Here is an 18,318-nt window from a genome sequence, read left to right on the forward strand (position 1 = left end):
CCCCCCCGCGTCACCGTGAGCGGGTCGGACGAGACACTGACGACCCGCTCACGATGTGCATCGTGAGCGGGTCGTCGTGGTGTGTAGCCTGCATAACACCGCCCATTGGGTGTGTCTAACACCGCCAATCAGCCGTGTCTACCATCATCTATTGACACTCGCTACAATATAAAACGTCTCTCAGCCCACACCATAATCTCCTGCCTATTTAATTTTTTTATTTTGTAATTACTCTGTGTAACAGTACATGCTAATAGTCAAAAGCAAATATATGGATGACGCAGGTATGTAGTGATATAACAATGGTCTAGTACAATTAACAAGGCAAAACGCATATAATTGATTGATGGGCGCTTCTTTTAATGGAATACAGTTTTAAAAAGCAAAAGTCTTTGGTAAAACTTATTGCTGGTATTGCTAATGGCAGGGAGGTGTTCATAATGGTGGGCACAGCATTAGTGGGTGCCTGTGCACCCCTAACACTCAATGTGCGCACACCTATGCTTTAGCTGTTTTTTTGGATATTTAATTGGCCCATTTTTATGAAATAAACAGAACACAAGCCAGGGACCTTGCAACCATAGTCCTAAAAAGTTATTTTTTTCGTACGGAGGATTGCCCAAAAAAATACCGTAAGAAATAAGCCCCTGAGTAACTACGGCATATGTATTTCATAAGGGTTCAAATCTAAACTGTGGAATTAATAAAGTCATTCATTGTTATTAGTACGTTGTGCATTAACAGCATCTACTCTATCCCTCCTGAATGTCAGACAGACGCTTGCACATTGTGTATACAGTATGAGAAGAATCAAATCTGCCGCTAAAGGCGGCAGACAGTTCAATACTATACAGTTCAATCAATTATTACGAGGAAGAAAGGGCAAACGCGCCAGTAGTGATCATGCAGTCCGGACTGTCTGCTCTACTGACGTCACCTCAGCGCTGTCGCCCGGATGATGACGTCTGATCGTGGCAGGCGGGGAATACTGATGTTTTGCTGTCATGGGAGCGAGGCGGGTGAATATAAATCGGGTAACTATCAAGAGTGTGAATGTGGCCGGGGACTGGAAGCTCTTCTTCAGTACAGATCATGTGCTGGGGAGTGTATTCCGCCATAATTGTACCTCTCTGTTACCGCATGCACTGTGTAACGTAAACTGGGGGAGAGTACTGATCTCTGTATAATCTATTTAAGATGGGGGAGCATATATATCTCTATAATGTTTAGAATCTTGAGGATAATACTAATATATTAGTATAATGTTTACGAACCTGTTGGTATGCATACCCATCCCTGTATAATTGAACTTATTCAAGAATGGGTATATACTCATGCTTGAATAATGTGTACAACATAGGGGGATTCTTATGCCTCTATAATGTATATAACCGGGGTGGTTTCTCATCCCTCTGTAATGTATATAACCTGGGTGGTTTCTCATGCGTCTGTAATTTGTACAACGTGGGTATTCATCTATTTTACCTCTTATCTTCCTATGGAGCAGATGTAATTGCAAATGCTTTATCGAGTTTATCAGACTTTATCCATCTTTACATTGGCACTGGTGTTAACAAAAGAATAACCATATATTTATTGAAAGTTTTAGGAAAGAACATGTTCATACATTAGAGCAGGGTTTCTCAAACTCGGACCTCAAGGCACTTGACACAGGGGCGTAACTAACTATTCAGCGCCCCCCCCCCCCCCCGCCGCACGTTTATTCGGCACCCCCCACCTAACCTGCCCCCCCTTCTTACCCGCGGTCTGCGTCGTCTCGCCCGGCTCTCTGTCGGGACCTTCCTGACGTCACGTTCACTAGCATGCAAAGGGACGTGAACAAAAACACATCCCCTCGCATGCAGCTGAAGGGGGGAGAAATTTACATGATTTTAATGATTTTGAATGATTTTTCTCGCCTTCGGAAATAGTCCGTCTAAACTGACTTTTATTTCCAACGCCGATTTATGAAAAGGGGGTGGGCGCTGACGTCATGTGGGTCAGCTGCCCGCCTCAAGCAGGCATCGACCCGTCCAGGGAAATGCCCAGCGTTTTCATGGGGTGTTCCCCTGCAGCTACCCGGCCCTCCCCTTGCCGTGCGAACACCTCTGCGAGTGTGATACTCGGTGTTCGCAAAGGGTGTCTGCACATGCGAATAATCGATCATACACAGAACTCCCACCATCGAAAATGGGGCCGAATTCGGACCTATATGAACGGGTCTGAATCGGCTCCTATGTACCGTGCTGGGTATCAGTTGTGGTGCCCTATTATATATAAAGTGTATTAAATGATTTGGGCTTGCATAATGTACCTGATAGAACTGTACCTTAAACTTGGTATTAAGCTCCTTTTTTGTTCTGTTGCAGTGTTGACCCTCCTATCCTCTGCTGTATGTAAGATATTTCACATTCTGATTATTGACTATCATACACGTTATAAGCCGTTTATGTGCGGTATGCTAAGTTCTATGTAAAATATGAAATCTGTAACCTCAAGTGGAACTTTTTCTTGGAAATGAGGCATAGAAGTGTTTTCAGTGGTACAATCCTGTAAATTGATTTTGTTTGCATTTAGCTATGTGCACAAGTGCTAAGATCTCTTTTCTTCCAGTTTGTGACAGGTAATTGTGGTGAGGGCTAATCGGAGAAGATGTCAGTCTGTCTTACAGAGGAGCAGAAGAGAAAGATTGAAGAGAATAGACAGAAAGCATTAGCGAGGAGAGCAGAGAGACTTGCTGCCCAGAAGAATGGAATTAAGCAGAACACGTCTGTCTCCTCCGACAGCCAGTCTTCGAACGTACAGCGGTTGGGGGAGAGTCAGCCGCAGGACAGGCAACAAGGATTTGATAAATCATTAACAAGTAAAGAAGTCGAACCTAGCAATAGTTTTAAAAACAACCCTACGAGACCTGAAAATGTTACTCCGAACACATCTGGTAGAACATTGCAAACCAATAGCATTGTGGTAAATACACAGACCCATTCTGTGGGCGCTATTGGCCATCTTGCTAATAGCATAATGACTGCAGATGTAAAAACGGCTTCTGAAGTGCATTCTGGTTCTGGAAATGTTACAGCCGGCATTGGACCTATAAAGAATGCAACAAACGTGTCTCAGTTTTATGGTACGACAACCAGTGTCAAACCCACCGTGACTATTGATAACAGGGCAGTGACGGAAGGGAGAGAGAAGTTCGGTAGTGGAGGTGCCTTAGTAGCTGCACCCCCTAAAAAAAATATGTCTGTCACAAAAGGGAGGTGTGTCAAACACACAGAGGGTCGTTTCCGGGTTGAAGTAGGATACAATGCGGAAATCGTATCCTTGTTCAAAACTATTCCCACTAAAAACTATGGTAAGTACGCCACACAATTCTCTATTTATCATACTGCGGATCAGACTGACTGAATACATTATTATGTTAGTTAATGAAGTTTTCTTTTAATGTCATTATTCAATGTGATCTTAAAGCTAACCAGAAGCTGGGCAGTACTACAGTAGTTTGGCTCAATGGACAGAGTAGAGGCACAGTCAGGTGATATGAATGTTAGCAGCAGGAATGATATGGCCAATGCTTAAGGTAGGTTGCTTCTGTTTTTAAGGGGGCCTTGGACTGCACACCCTCATTTACAAATATGAAGAGAGTCATGCTAAGACTTGGAGTTCCACACAAAAAGAGAAAATATAATTCCAACACACACACTGTAGTAATTATAATGAAGTCTTCATTCTAAGATAAAGCAAAATTGAGTTTTATGGCAACATTTGTGGTTTAAAAAAATATATCGCCCCACCAATCAGTGTCCAGGTGAGTCCCCAACACTATGTTTAAGTACAGGGGGAGGGACCCCACCAAGGAAGTCACACTAACATCAGCTGCCCCAGAGCAGCACACTAGTGAGAGGTAAAGTGTTAATAAGAATACACCAAACACATCGTTTTGCTTCTTTCTTATTAACACTTACTAACACCTTTCCTATCACTAGTTTGTTGCCCTGCGATGGCTGGTTTCACCCTCTTGGTGTTGCTCACGCCTTGGAATTTTTGCATACCCAGAAGTAGGTGCCAGAAGTATGAGCCTGGGTGGAAGTAAGTGGTTCCAGTTGCCAAATGCAATAGGGTCAGAAAGTGAGAGATGTTGGGAGAATTTTCCCATTTTTAAAGTGCCAATCAATTACATCGCAAAGTTAACCTGTTTTTTCAGTGTAAATGATTGCTGCTTTAAAAAAATACATTTGGCCCCAAGGGGTAATGTACTAGATTGGTGGTGACAGTGAGTACCACTACCCATCCACTGCGTATTTTTAAAAGGTAATACTTAACATTCAGTGGATCAAAAACCTGTAATTGCTCACTGGAGCATGGTTATCTGGTCACAATTATATAATCATTTTCTGTGGCTGATCAATTTGTATCTATTGGACCTACAACATTACATTGAATCACATTAGGGGTGATGCAATTGTTTTTGCTCGGTTAGTCTAAAGTGAAGGGAGATTGGGGCGGTGCATTAAAAAAAGGGTACTTATGTAATATCTGGGCTCCCGTTTTTCTTATGAGACCGCGTCCCCTCGCGGGGCTCGCTGCGCTCGCCACGCTTCGGGCACGGTGGCTCGCTGCGCTCGCCACACTATATAAAATCAACTCCATGCGTAGTTGGATAGTAGGGGTATGAAAAAATGGGGTGCATTTAACATGGGAGCCCAGATAATACATAAGTACCAAAAAAAGAATTAACATGCAGAACGCTCCCAGGCAGTTTTGGTTTAGGTTTGTAAAATGGCTAAAACAGCCACATCCTCTAGCATCCTAAATAATAGTCTCTGTGAGGCCATTTTAGGAAGGACATTTTAAGTGGGGACAGAAAATTTGATGCCCAAAACAACTGAATCCCCCCTCCTCCTCCATAGTTGAATGGTTCATGTTGGATATGGATAGTGTCTAGGACATACACAAGTTTTGGCAAAAGGTCAAGTTTGAGCTCATGGACCCCCAATTAGTGCAAAAGGTACCCTCACATAGATCCTTAAAAGACACATGTGGCCAAATGTAATAGCCTCTGAGCTAAGAAAGTTTTTTTTTTGGTACTTGTTTCCTAGCACGGCGCCCGTCGTGGTTAATCGCATGCCTTAAGTTAAGGTAACTTAAGGTATGCGATGGACGCCATTTTCTGTCAATTAAGAGCCTTTATTGCCGGCAAGGATGAAATTGCGTTGATCGCGTCCATCGCATGCCATTATAATGGCATGCGATGCGATCGGCGCGATCAACGCGATGTAATGTAATACCTGGGATGTAATACCTGTGAAATAATGCGCTGCGCTCGCCACGCTTCGGGTTGGCGTCAATACTGGGGTGGCGTTAACAATGGGGGGGGGGCATTTCACCCATACGGGGGGGGGGGGGGGGGGGGGGTAATGCAATAAAAATTGAGGTGTACTGTGTATTTTACATTGGTCCCAATGTAAAAATGGGACTCAGGGACCATTTTACATTGATTCCAATGTAAAAATCGCGTTGATCGCATCGCATGCGATTTGGTTGCATGCAATGCGATCAACGCAATTTTTTAGGTCCCGATCAATGCAATTAAAATCGCTGGCGCCGTGCTAGGAAATAAGTACCTTTTTTTTTTAAAGGGGCAATCATTTACAAGGCATGGTTCTGCCTTGTGAATAACTACCCCTTTAAAAACCTCTGAGTTCGGACTCTCGACTTGTATGTTATGCAGAAATAGATGCCACAGATGCATAGCGTCTGTGTTTCTAATACAGTATCCAACAACATTCATACAGCTTCTAGTAGAGTGCATTAGTACCTGAGCATGCAGTCAACACTAAGGGTACCTTAAGCCTTCTCTCTTCATGAGATAGGAGTGGTAAATGGGCACCTGTATATTCCCAATACCACCCACTGGTGCAAGTTTGGTGCTGCTAAATGTGCCAAATGAATCCTGTTATTTGTAGATGCTCCCCAATGTGTACATAGTTTCTTCCTTAGTGTTCCTCCTGAGCTTTTTTGCAGGGTGCGGCACCCTGCCCATTTTTTAAAACCTCAAAATGCACCCTGCCCTTTTTGTGTGTTGCACTGTGTTGTGTGCTGCACCCCACCACACTGACATGCCACTGAGAACTTTCAATGTGTGCCATCATGTGTAATGGGCATTATGGTGTGTGGTATAATGTGTAATTGTCATTATGACAGAATATGTAATGGGCATAGCAGAGTATGACTATGATTAATGGGCGTAATGCTGGTGCAGTGTGCAATTGTTTTATATATGTTTTTTGGGTACTCTTTACCTAGAAGGGCGACCGATGCCCAACGCGATTTTACATAGAAATCCATGTTAAAATGTAAATCGCGTCGGTCGCATCGCATGTTAAACGGGTCAATTGACCCGATTTTACTTAGGGAACAATGTTAAATGGCCCACAGACCCCAAATAGCCACCCTGGGCCCCCCCAATTGTTAACGCCACCCCACGATCAACGTGAACCCGAAGCGTGGCGAGCGGCGGCGGTACGCGTCCTCCGACCTTTTCATACCCCCACTATCCAAGTCGGCGTGGAGTTGGGAATAGAAAGTGTGGCGAGCACAGCAAGCCACCGAGCCCGAAGCGTGGCGAGCGGACGCGGATACCTTCACAGGTATCTGCGTCCCCTCGCGGGCTTCACAGGTATCCGCGTCCCCTCGCGGGGCTCGCTGCGCTCGCCACGCTTCGGGCTCGGTGGCTCGCTGTGCTCGCCACACTTTCTATTCTCAACTCCACGCCGACGTGGATAGTGGGGGTATGAAAAGGTCGGAGGACGCGTACCGCCGCCCCTCGCTGTGCTCGCCACGCTTCGGGTTCACGTTGATCGTGGGGTGGTGTTAACAATTAGGGGGGCCCAGGGTGGGTATTTGGGGTGTGTGGGCCATTTAACATTGTTCCCTATGTAAAATCGCGGTAATCGCGTCGGTCGCATCGCATGCGATTTTTTTTACCTTGCGATGCCTATGATCAAAATCGTGGGCGCCGTTCTTGGTAAAGAGTACCGTTTTTTGTTTGTTTCTTATGTCAATTTGTAATATAAAATGTGCCCTCCCGATTGAAAAAAGCGTCTGGTGGTCAGCACCCTGCCCTAAAAAATCCTAGAGTGAACACTATTCCTAAAAGTCACATTTTTCTAGGAACAATTAAATGATCATACTTCATGAAATGCTCTGTTATCCATTGTGGTGTCTGATATAGTGAGAAGTGGTGAATGGAGCTGTGCAAGCAGATGTAACACTTGCATAGAAAATACCTACAGCTCTGTCATAAACATTATTCATCCATCTCCAAATCATTCCCTTGGACAAATACAAAAGCAAAATTATATTTACGAAAGGGGCAATTTTAGAAAGCAGCCTGAGTAATACTATTACTTATGTTTTCTTCTAAGCATTTGAACTGTGTTTCTTTTTCCTACTGCATTGTGTTGAAGTTATCAGATGACTTTCCTGCTTTACAACACACTCTATGGTATAATCACTATCCGCTTAGAGACTTTGCTTAGTTGTTTAGGCCACAGCAAATAATTTTTGTCACAGCTGCAACTGCACAAACTGAGATTTATAAGACTTGAAGAAGCCGTAATATTGATTTCCTGTAAGCTGTAAGTTTATGGCTGACCAGGTGTTTTGTTTTTTTATGTTGTGTTTTAGATCCCGCAACCAAAATGTGGAATTTCAGCCTGGAAGACTATACAACTCTAAGTAAGTGGATGTGGCGTGCAGAAATCATTCTGACCACCTAAAATATAGACACAAGAATACGAAGAGCTGCAATGTTACAGTATGTCATTGTGTAACATTCCCAGAGGTGCTAGTCCATACTCCATGACAGGAACTCTGTCTGGCTGACGTGGAGTTATGCTATTTGACAATGAATGTAATCTTGTATTTACCAGAAGAAGGGGGCTGGACTAAGTTGGGAGTGAAGCAAACGAGAGCAAGTAACATTGTATCTGAATAAAAGAATGTGGCGCTGCAGGTGGCAGATGTAACGTGCAGAGATTTAGATGGTGTTATAAAAGCATGTTCAAACTCTAATCTTAAATGCAGTGTAAAAGTTAAGCTGTCCAACATTAGGGTCCACGGTCTCCACAAGGTAAATGATGGGCATGCATGGTGGATGCCAGGATCAGGCACAGAACAGCAAAGCATGTGAGCCTCTGAGGATGCACTGGGCTCCTCTCCACTCATACCCTGCCCACATACCCAGGCATCGTCTAGTGGGTAGACGATGTGCCGCATATGTCGCTCTGATCCACTGGATCGGGCGGCATGTTTAAAGCTCTGATTTGCTACAGGATTTTCTACCTAACATTCTGCTTTCTAAGAACACAGTTGGTGGACTTAAGGTGCGCACACACTGGCTGATGTTATGAACAACGGGAGTTATTTAGACCTGATCGCTGCGGGCCGATTTAGCAGCGCCCTGTGTTCACCTTGTTTTTAGGGGATGCGGTTGACATGAAAAATGTGGACACAAGTTTTATCCCACCGCATGCAAGCCTGCGAATAAACTGCAAAAATATCACAGGCATCCGCTCAGTTGCAAATCCATTCGCAATTTACTCGCCATGGAATGAATTTTAGTCTGTGATAGCCAAGTGCCTACTCAGACAAAAGGATCGAGAATGGTGGTTACATCTCAGACCCCACCTGGACATGCCTGCATTACTCCTGACACTCCCAGAGAACGCCTTGTGACACACACATACTGGCTTCCTGTTAATCACCTGGGGATTAACAGGAAGCGACCAGCGATTAAAAAAAGATGCTGGATTTTATCGCAGGGTAGCCTTGTGCATGAGTAGCCATTTCATTGCTTGCTCTGCAAATTCACAGCTGTGTGATCAGGTCTGAATAACCCCCGGTAAACAAGGCATTGCCGTTTTATAGCATTGTGTTGCACCATCATTAATCATCAATCTGTGTATTACTGTATATCTTTGAGTGCATTGTTCCGTACGATGGGTCTAATTCAGCATGGATCCCTAGGTAAAGTAAAAGCAGTTGTCTGCTATCAGAAAGTTGCCGCAGACAGGCAGAATAACGGCACCTTGCTAAATTACGAATATATCGCAAATAGTGATGCATTCCTAGATCCATTCGCAATAATCAACCATTGAAGAGTTTTTTTCCATCTGTACCAGACTAGGGCTTCCACTAATCTGTTACAGAACCATTCTGGAAGTGGTCAATGCTGAAGTAAGAGACCCACTCAAAAAACGCCTGGGCATGCCTGCGTTTTTACATGCACACTCAAACTGCATACGGATATTATCGCTAATTGCGGTGTTCCTTACGCAGTGCGAATGCTGTGCACACACACAGTCTTTCTATGAACGAGCGAATTGCAAATTCTCTGATTAGTAACCCATGCTGAATTAGGCCCAATATCCTGTGGGGTAACAGAGTTTCTTTCCTTATAGTGAGCGAAGTACAGCGGCTGCAGAATGTCCTTATTAAACCCCTAGATGGGATGGAAGATGTGACGATGCCCACAGCACCCCTATCTTCCAGTGGAGGTGCCATCATTAATACCCTGCTTGCTATGTGCAATAGCTGGCAGCGACCCAATGCCACTCTAAGGGGCAGGACTTTTCTTATCTCTCGTTCTCGATTTGAAGTGGAGGTGGGCTATCATGCAGAGATTATTGCTTTCTTTAAACAGATGAGCTCTCGGAATTACGGTAAGCACCTGATTTCCTGTTTCTGGTATTTTGTGGACATTTTGAAATGTATTTTTTGTTTGTATTTTATACCCCTTTCAAATCGGCTACCCGGCAATATGACCCAGCAGGGTCAAGATGAGTCTTCAATCCCGGCACTCCGAGTCTGCTCTTGACCACTCTGTTTTCCCCATAGGTTTTGGGAGCGAGGGGGAAGCTGTGTATGCGGCCGCTAAAACAGCGAGGCTTGCGGCTAAATTCAGTGGTCTCTCGGCATTAGCATCACTGTCCTCTGAAAGGGAGGATTTACCTGAAACTTTGAATGCAGTGAGCGGCCGGCGCGGGGTTTAAGCGGCGAGGGTTGCTGCTGTTTAACCCCCTCGCTGGCCGCATTGAATACACCCCATAGTGTGAAAGGGGTATTAGAATGACAAAACAAACCAGCTGCAGTTCTCTCATTGAAATGAGCAATTATTTGAGCTGGGAGAACACGATGTTATTAAAAAGCCTGCAGCACATTTAATCATTGCCTAAATATTAATTTCCAGACCATCAGAAGTGTTTGTCTGTCATCACCGTATGTGATATATGCCCACTAGGAGTTGCACTGACTTAAATAGCTTTGGGAATTATGGTTGTGTCCATTAAAAAGCCTTGTCAGGGCTGAGAAATAATGTATGAGAGTATGAGTCTGTTTCCAATGAGGATTTGCAGCCTGTGCATAAAGAGAGAAACTCTCCTGAGAAGGTAACAAGTAACTCAGACCTGACCTGAAAGGAGAGGTGAATTGTGTGCACCTACTGTGTTTTACATTGCAGCCACATTTAGCAGCCTGCACAACAGTGCAGTATGGAAACAAAACAAATACAAAAGAGGACCTGTCCCCAGAAGCCTTGGCTGTATTTGGTTTTAAAAGATCTGCACATTTTAGTTTTTTTTGTGGGTTTCTTTGTTTTCTGAAATAAGCTTAAAGACAAAGCTTTGAAAATAGTTGGGTTTAAAACTAATGTTTGTTATAGGACGTTAATTAAAATAAAGCGCAACATTTTTTATAAATATTTAAAACACAATTGACCCCCTAGGGGGGGTGTGATGTTGAACAGCCTAATTCTAATGTGTGTGTGTGTGTGTGTGTGTGTGTATACAGTGTGTGTGTGTATATATATATATATATATATATATATATATATATTTATTTATTTTTTATGTGTGTGTGTGTATACTGTATGTTCCAGCATAACTGTGGAATGTATAGACTCTAGAGCAATTTACACCAAACTTGGTACACCTATGATTTACAATCTGGAAAGAAATACTGTGGGGTAAGACACCCCTAGCACCCCTGTGGGGTCAGGGAAGCAAAATATGGCAAAGTTGCATAACATAGAAGGGGTAAAGGACATTGATTGGGTTCAAATTAGGGTTTCAGCCATTTATATCTCCAATCCCAACCCCACTGGGGTTCCCAAAAAGGGGTCTGGCCATTACAAAGAGTGTCAGGGATGCAAGATATGGCAGAGTTGCATAACATAAAGGTGGTAGAGGACATGGGGTTTAAGAAAAAAAAAATGCTCACCACAGACAGATGTATGCCGGTCACACCATGGGCATGGTGAGCAGTTCATCTTAAAACAAAAGAAGGATAAAGTTCAAGTAATGCTAATTGCACAACTGAACCCAGGCATTGCCGGGTACCTCAGCTAGTTATTAATAAAGACATACATTTTTCTTCCCAAAATCTGTTCTGGTTCTGCATCCATTCTGGTACAGCAGCTGTTGAGGCAGCCTGAACGCTGATCTCAAGTAATGGGCGGCAGTAGGATCATAGTTTGAAGTCACAAAGTTGGAGGGGCACACTCAGCATTCTCCTGCCAAAACAGGCTCATTAACACTCATGAATAGTCCGGCTGATTTCATCAGGCTCTGTGCAAATGTACCACACAGAAAATGTGAACTTCGGTTTAGCTATATGTTTGCTTTATGTGCAGTACAACATGGAACCCTGGGAGACTTGGTGTCAATGGCAGGAAATCTGGTGATGTGTTTTTATTCATCATAGCCCTACTACTGTGAATACTGTGGGGGCAGAGCCATAATGGCACTTTTTGCCGCACACTGCGTCATAAAGTCCTCTCCCATTATAGAAATTTGGAAGTCTGACAAAATATAGGGGGCTATATATCCCATATAGAATTTCACTAAGTTTTTATTCCTTTTCTTCATTTACAGACACAAAGACCAGAAAATGGAGCTTTTTGCTGGAGGATTACCAAAAACTGAGTAAGCTTCTCTTTCTTTTTGCTTAAATGCTATTTTGTATACAAAAAGGGTAATTATTCAACATCTGTTTTATTGGAATACTTTCATGTAGCTCTTATGAAATAATTATCTATTAACCTTGAAGACACCTCTTGCAGCTCTTTGTTGTAAAGAAAAAGACAAGATTAATAACCTGTACACGTTCTGGAGATAGCACTTGTTCATACTCTGATGTGTTGTAAATGTAATTACTGATCTGAAGTACAGTAACCCATTTAAATGTTTGCAATTTGCCCGTCAAGTAAATATGTTCTTATTCCTTCTATATATTCTGAATGTATTGTCTTCTGTCCTAAAATTAATAGCAAAAAAACTTGCATACTGCAACTGCAGAGACATATTGTTTTAGCCATAATATGGGGGCAGCGGGATTTTTCCTTTAATCCGGAGAATTCTATGGTATAGGCGATTCTCTAGTTGCCATATTACATTGCTTTTCTCATCAAATGTGTTGCTTCGTAAACCATTTGATTCTACAACTTTTTACTTTACGGTCTGTAACCTGTTTTAGTTAAGTTGATGTCACAGTCCATTGTACAACTAAAGAATATATAAACTAGTGGCCAGTATGAGCTGACAAACTTTATTTCAAACTGAAACATGCACTTTGTACAATCTGTGCCCATGTATTAGATAGAGGCGTCAACACATCCCCATTTCCTGATGTTTAGGACCAGTGATGCTGCAGGTCAGGAGGGAGAAGACTGCATATGGATCTCTTTTTGATCTGAATATAAGTGTGTGGTCATCTCTACAACAGAGTCCAAGAAGCGCTGAGCTCACCTGCTCTGCAAGTTTCGCTTATTTGGCACAGGGACCAGGGCCACAGACAACTTTCATTTACTGTGGCTGAGAGCAGCTCTGAAGGGGCCTACACACGTGGCAATTGCAGACCATTTTCTTAGCAATCTGACTAGATCTCTTAGAAAATGACCCTGCATCGCTCCGTGTGTAAGGACCATAGTGATAGGGATGCACGGCCCTGCCGGGTGATTAAGATCCCGCATGCAGGATAAATCTAGTCAGATCACCAGTCAGGGCCAGTGTTCTCACCGGAGAACACTGGCCCTGACAGATCGCTCAGCACAGGATCGCTGACACATTGCTGTGTGCCGAGTGATCTTGCTGAGCGATCTAGCTTCATTATGTATATATAACTGCTTGTAAGCACCAGTGGTCCTGCAATTACACTGAGAGTTGCAGCAGCGAAGGGAAACGGGAAACTTTCAAATATAGCAAGGGTTTTAACAAGGTACAGGAGGGAGACATTATTCAAAGGAAGTATTAGAACACAACACATAGGGGGGTATTCAGTTCAGGATCACGTCTGTCAATCCCTCCCGACAGCCGTGATCCTGGCCCATTTGCGGTCAGCACGACAGCTGCACGACAGGCGGGATTCAATGTCCCGCCTGCCGATTGCTGCAAAGGGGGCATGGCCATGAAAATGGCCGTGGATTGTCGATCTGCGGCCGGGATTGCGACAATCCACGGCCGTTATCGGCAGAACAGGCCCAACAGCTTCTAAAGTCGGGCCCGTTCTGCCGTGATCCCGCTTCAATGCTGTCGCTAAAGACAACATTGAATAGGGAGCTGCCGCTATTTTCCCTGTCGGAAATAGCGGAGGCACATTGAATAAGGGAAATCTTAGGAAAAATTACTTTACAGAAAAGGTATTGGGTAGGCGGAATAGCCTCAGATGTGGTAGAGGCTATTAAAGCGCAATAGTTGTAACATACTTGGGTTACAAATAGCTGAGGTAACAAAAAGGTAAAAAAGGGGCAGACTAGTTGGGCCAATTAGTTCTTATCTGCTGTCAAATTCTACGTTTAAACTTCACTTCACAAAACCAGTTTAAAGGTGACAGCAAGTCTGATACTTATAACCTATTGCTGCTTTTCCTCGTGTCTGCATTGGTTTACGTCACTACATGTTCTTATGCTAATACTGTCACTTCTTAACACAGTGTTAGAATAACTATATTCAATATGTTGGGATGAGGGGCTTATGCTGATGTCTGTGCTAGGTATTCAGTAGAACCTTTATCAAAGTATGGAGTTCTTCATATTCCAAGGGCCAGTCAGGCTAAGTACATCTATCTATCTATCTGGCTGCTGGAGATACCTTTATGGCCCATACACACTGGGCAATTTTGAGCCGAAAGCCGCTCAAACTTGGTGTTTAGAGCAGCTTTCAGCTCAAAACCACCCAGTGTGTACGGCCCAGCGATGAGTGGTGATGCGCGCTTCCGCATCATCCCGGAAAAGCCGTTCGTCTGCTTGTATTACCAGCAGATGAGCGGCTTTGTGGATGGCTTTGCATAGTGCTGCACTATGCAAAGCCTCCCACCCCCCCCTGCTGACAGCGCCGGGCAGGGGGAAAGCCACTCACAGTGTGTAAGCACTGAGCGGCTTTACCCCAGCAATGATCGCCCAGTGTGTATGGACCTTTACACTGCTCAATGAAACTAATGAAATATAGGTTTATTTTGGGAATTAATTTGTTAACCATTTGAGAAGCTTCTTACCATCCCCTGCTTGGTGCGAGCCCAGCGCACTGTCAGACTGTTTTTTAGGATATGCTGTGATTTATGCTGGCCAGGACTGCTCCGTAATCTCTTTTCCGGTTATAAAAGAGCATATTGTAATAAGCAGGGAAATTGCTGCAATTATGTACCACATAATTCCATTTGAACCGTATTCTCTGAAATGTCATAAACCTCTATCACATTGTTTCTGCCATTGTCCATATTTGTAGAAATTTCAGTGGCGTGAGGTCAGAAATTCTAAACAGCTTCCACTAATGATGATTTTGCAATTGAAAACAGTAGGGAGCTATATAGTTTAATTTCCATTTGTTTGTAAGATTAGCAGATGAGAAAATTGCACTAATTATGTGTCTAAGATATAGAACTCAGGAAAACTGTAAATTAGTGGACAACAAAAAGAATAGAACTTCTATTTAAAGAGGAATCATCCCGCCGAAGAAAAATGCGATATTGCTGTGTGTGCACAACAGCAACTTGATAAGGCTAACTACTCCTCACCTAGTGTTCACTCTAGGAGTGACACCGGGCAAGGCGCTGGGGGGCGGACCATGCACACCGACGTCACAGCTGGGGGCGTGCCCGGGCCGCCGCGTCACCAGAGGAGGCGTGCCCGGGCCGCCGCGTTACCAGAGGAGGCGTGCCCGGGCCGCCGCGTCACCAGAGGAGGCCACCGCGTCACCAAAGCGGGCGTGCCCGGGCTTCCTCCGTAGTCCGTGAGCTGCCGGGGAAGCCTAGCGCCGCCGAGATTGCGGTGCCTGGAGCTTCCCCGGGCACAACATTAGTCAGGCAGCAGGCTCTTTTAGCGGGGCGCTGCTGGAGGGGCAGGGCGCATTTTGCCCTTTAGAAATCGGGCAGGGCGCAGCGCCCCGCTAAAACAGCCTAGCGGGAACACTACTTACCTCTGAGGTGAAATACTGCCCGTAAACACTAGAGGCCACTCAACAAACTAAATTACTCCTTAAAAGAAAGTGAAAGCAAAATGATGTTTCAAACTTGCTGCATATGGAGAGAGGGAGCTGTGAAGACAGAGATTAGAGGTAGGAGCAGGTGGAGTCTAAGCCGCCATTTTGATGGGCTTTAACTATTAAGTCATTAATTCCTATAGGGTTATTAGTGATCCATCTTCTCAGTTATAACTGTCTGTATAATCATTGATATGCAGTTGATTGCAAGTTTCTTTCCTCTGAATGACATTTGGCTCTGAGAAGATACCTGCAGGGTCTATCGCCAGGGAGTTTGATGGGCTTTTAAAAATGGTCTTTATTAAGTATCTTTTGCTTCTGAGAATCTTCACAAGGTAAGTATACACTCTAAATGCATTCAGATTACATAAGATAATTAGTGTTCACTCTACACATTATGGCACACACTGTAATGCCTCTTACACATTATACCACAAATCATAATGCTCATCACACATTATTGCATACACCGTAATACCCATTACACATGATGGCACACATCAAAAGTTCTTAGTGGCATGTCAGCGCGATGGGGGGCAGTGTAAGGGCGCTCAGTGCCACACACAAAAAGGGAAGGGTGCATTTTGAGGTTTTAAAAATAGGCAGGTGTGGCATCCTGCAAAAGAAGCTTATGCCTGGTACATACCAGAACAATCCTGATTGTCAGTAGATCATTAGCAGATCAGGCAATGGTCATACGATCTGTTGGAGCACACAATCTGCTAACCATCTGCATCTGATCCAATCCCAATCCGATCTGAATCTGTATAAAGTTGAATGGATCTTTTACTGATCCTACCTGCAGCAGATAGGATCTGTAAACCGACCAAATGACAGCGGGGACGCGCATCGGATTGGAATCGGATCTAAACATGCAAAAAAACATGCAAAAAAACATGCCCAATCTACATCCAATCGGTTGGAATTGAATCCAGATTGATGGGTTTGAGCCCTAATCGTTCTGGTGTGTACCCTACATTAGAGGGAACACTATATAGTTGTAAACAGTACAGTATATACTGCAGTAGGATGTTTTAAATTACAGCACATTTGATTTTATGTGTGTCACACAATGAAGTTGGGAATTTTTGCTACTAGTTTGTCACCATAGGTGAACTGCATCTTGGGGAAGATTTCAGAGATTTGCTGTATGCAGTCTCTATTGCAGTTACTTAGGCCAGCAGTTAACCTGCTAACACATTGGCCATGTCCATTATTTTAGGTTCAGCATGTTTTTGTGATCAGTGTGACCCACCCCACACATGGGAAAGAACTGCTTTAGTTCCCTCAACAACTGCCAGTTTCTGCCGTGACCTTCTGCAGACATCTCACCTCCCCCAAACGCCCACATCTTGCAGAAAACTGCCATGCATTAAGGTAGAAATCTAGGTGCATAGCCCCACAACCCATGTCAGACTGGGATATGAAGGGCCCAGCGGGGGGATGCTGTGGGAAGGGCCCATGCTTAAGTGGTGTATCCAGTTATCACAATGTGTTTGGCCACCCACCACAGACACTTGGCCAGCCATTAGAGACCGTGAAACTGACCCTCTAGTAGAGTAATACCTCTTTTAGACCAGCCCTAATACCTGGGTTTTTGCATGGGAGAGTAGAAAAACCCAGGTTTGCAGGCGATGTAAACGCTCTAAACCGGGTTGTGAGACCCGGGATTTCAACCTGGCAAATGTTCCTGGATGTAGTGTAAACGTGTAACCCAGGTCAATGGGACCTATTTACTGCAATGGAAAAGTTGGCGCTGGAAAATACTGTCATCTCCCAGTGCTGTCACAGGCTCCGCCTCCGGTGAAGTCACCACCCTGGCATTATGTCGGGTGGGGACGCAGTGTAAAAGGGGTCAAAAGACAGGTCACACCCGGGTTGGAGCTTGGTTCAAAAACCTGGGTGCGACCCGGCTATTAGGTGTAAAAAGGGTATAACAATGTATCCTTTGACTACTCTGAAACCTGACATAAGAGAAAGGTGTGGGGATTTTCCCAGTACATCTGAGGGCCAGTCCGATCATGCCCTCAATCGCTGCCTTTTTGTGTTGTATTGTGTAACTGAATCCCAAATTCTGTATGACATATTCTGGCTAATCCTAAAATGACCTTGCTGTAAAATTTTAGTCAACTATTGAATACACTTTATTAAACTGAAAATTCCCACTTCGTTAAAAGAATATCTGTGTCAACTCCCAAATGTCACTGCAGGTTACAAAATGATTTTAGATGACGCAAACTTTATTAATCAACAGTACCTGAAAGATGGTCCATTTCTTAACTAATTAGTATATACAGATTTTGCTACATTTATGATCTACCGTACAATGCATTCCTAAGTGCCCTCCAATGATTCAAAACTGTTCTAATTATGTCTGCAGTATCTGCGAATATGATGCCTTGTGCATGTTACAGCAGGCCATTGTTTTCTGTCACTTTCAATGAAAAAAGATGAAACTGTAGAACTTGAGCTGATTAGCAGTAATCTTTTGTTGGCTGCGGAACGCGCCTTTGTGTAGGAATGAAAGGAGATGTCATTCCATGGCCTGTATCCGCATTCTCTCTGTCTGGGCTTCGGGCACCGCAGAATGCTTTCATGTTTATTTTTAAGAACATGCAAAAATGAAAAGAAACAGTGAATGAGAGGCTGCAGATGCCTGAAAAGTGTGACGCTGTGAATTGGAGAGGGGAGACTGTTGCTGTTTAGCCCTTGTATGGGAACACATGCTGGCAGCACACGCTGACACCCTGGAAAATAAAAATGGAAGGAAATTCTGCACAGTACA

The 18,318-nt window shown here is 44.0% G+C and overlaps 1 protein-coding gene across 1 annotated transcript in view; it reads left to right on the forward strand.

Moving 5' to 3' along the window:
* Nucleotides 1-891: 891 nt before the first annotated feature.
* SMARCAL1 (SNF2 related chromatin remodeling annealing helicase 1) overlaps nt 892-18,318 on the forward strand; it is a 62,942-nt gene continuing 45,515 nt past the window's right edge. Inside the window, exons 1-5 of the mRNA XM_083153682.1 lie at nt 892-1,034; nt 2,614-3,355; nt 7,690-7,740; nt 9,465-9,725; nt 11,934-11,984. Of these exons, the coding sequence (XP_083009808.1) occupies nt 2,653-3,355; nt 7,690-7,740; nt 9,465-9,725; nt 11,934-11,984 (1,066 nt within the window). The 5' untranslated portion in view covers nt 892-1,034; nt 2,614-2,652. The remainder of the gene's footprint in view (nt 1,035-2,613; nt 3,356-7,689; nt 7,741-9,464; nt 9,726-11,933; nt 11,985-18,318) is intronic.

This window comes from Crinia signifera, chromosome 7 (genome assembly GCF_055691185.1).
Source record: "Crinia signifera chromosome 7, ASM5569118v1, whole genome shotgun sequence".
Classification (NCBI taxonomy): domain Eukaryota; kingdom Metazoa; phylum Chordata; class Amphibia; order Anura; family Myobatrachidae; genus Crinia; species Crinia signifera.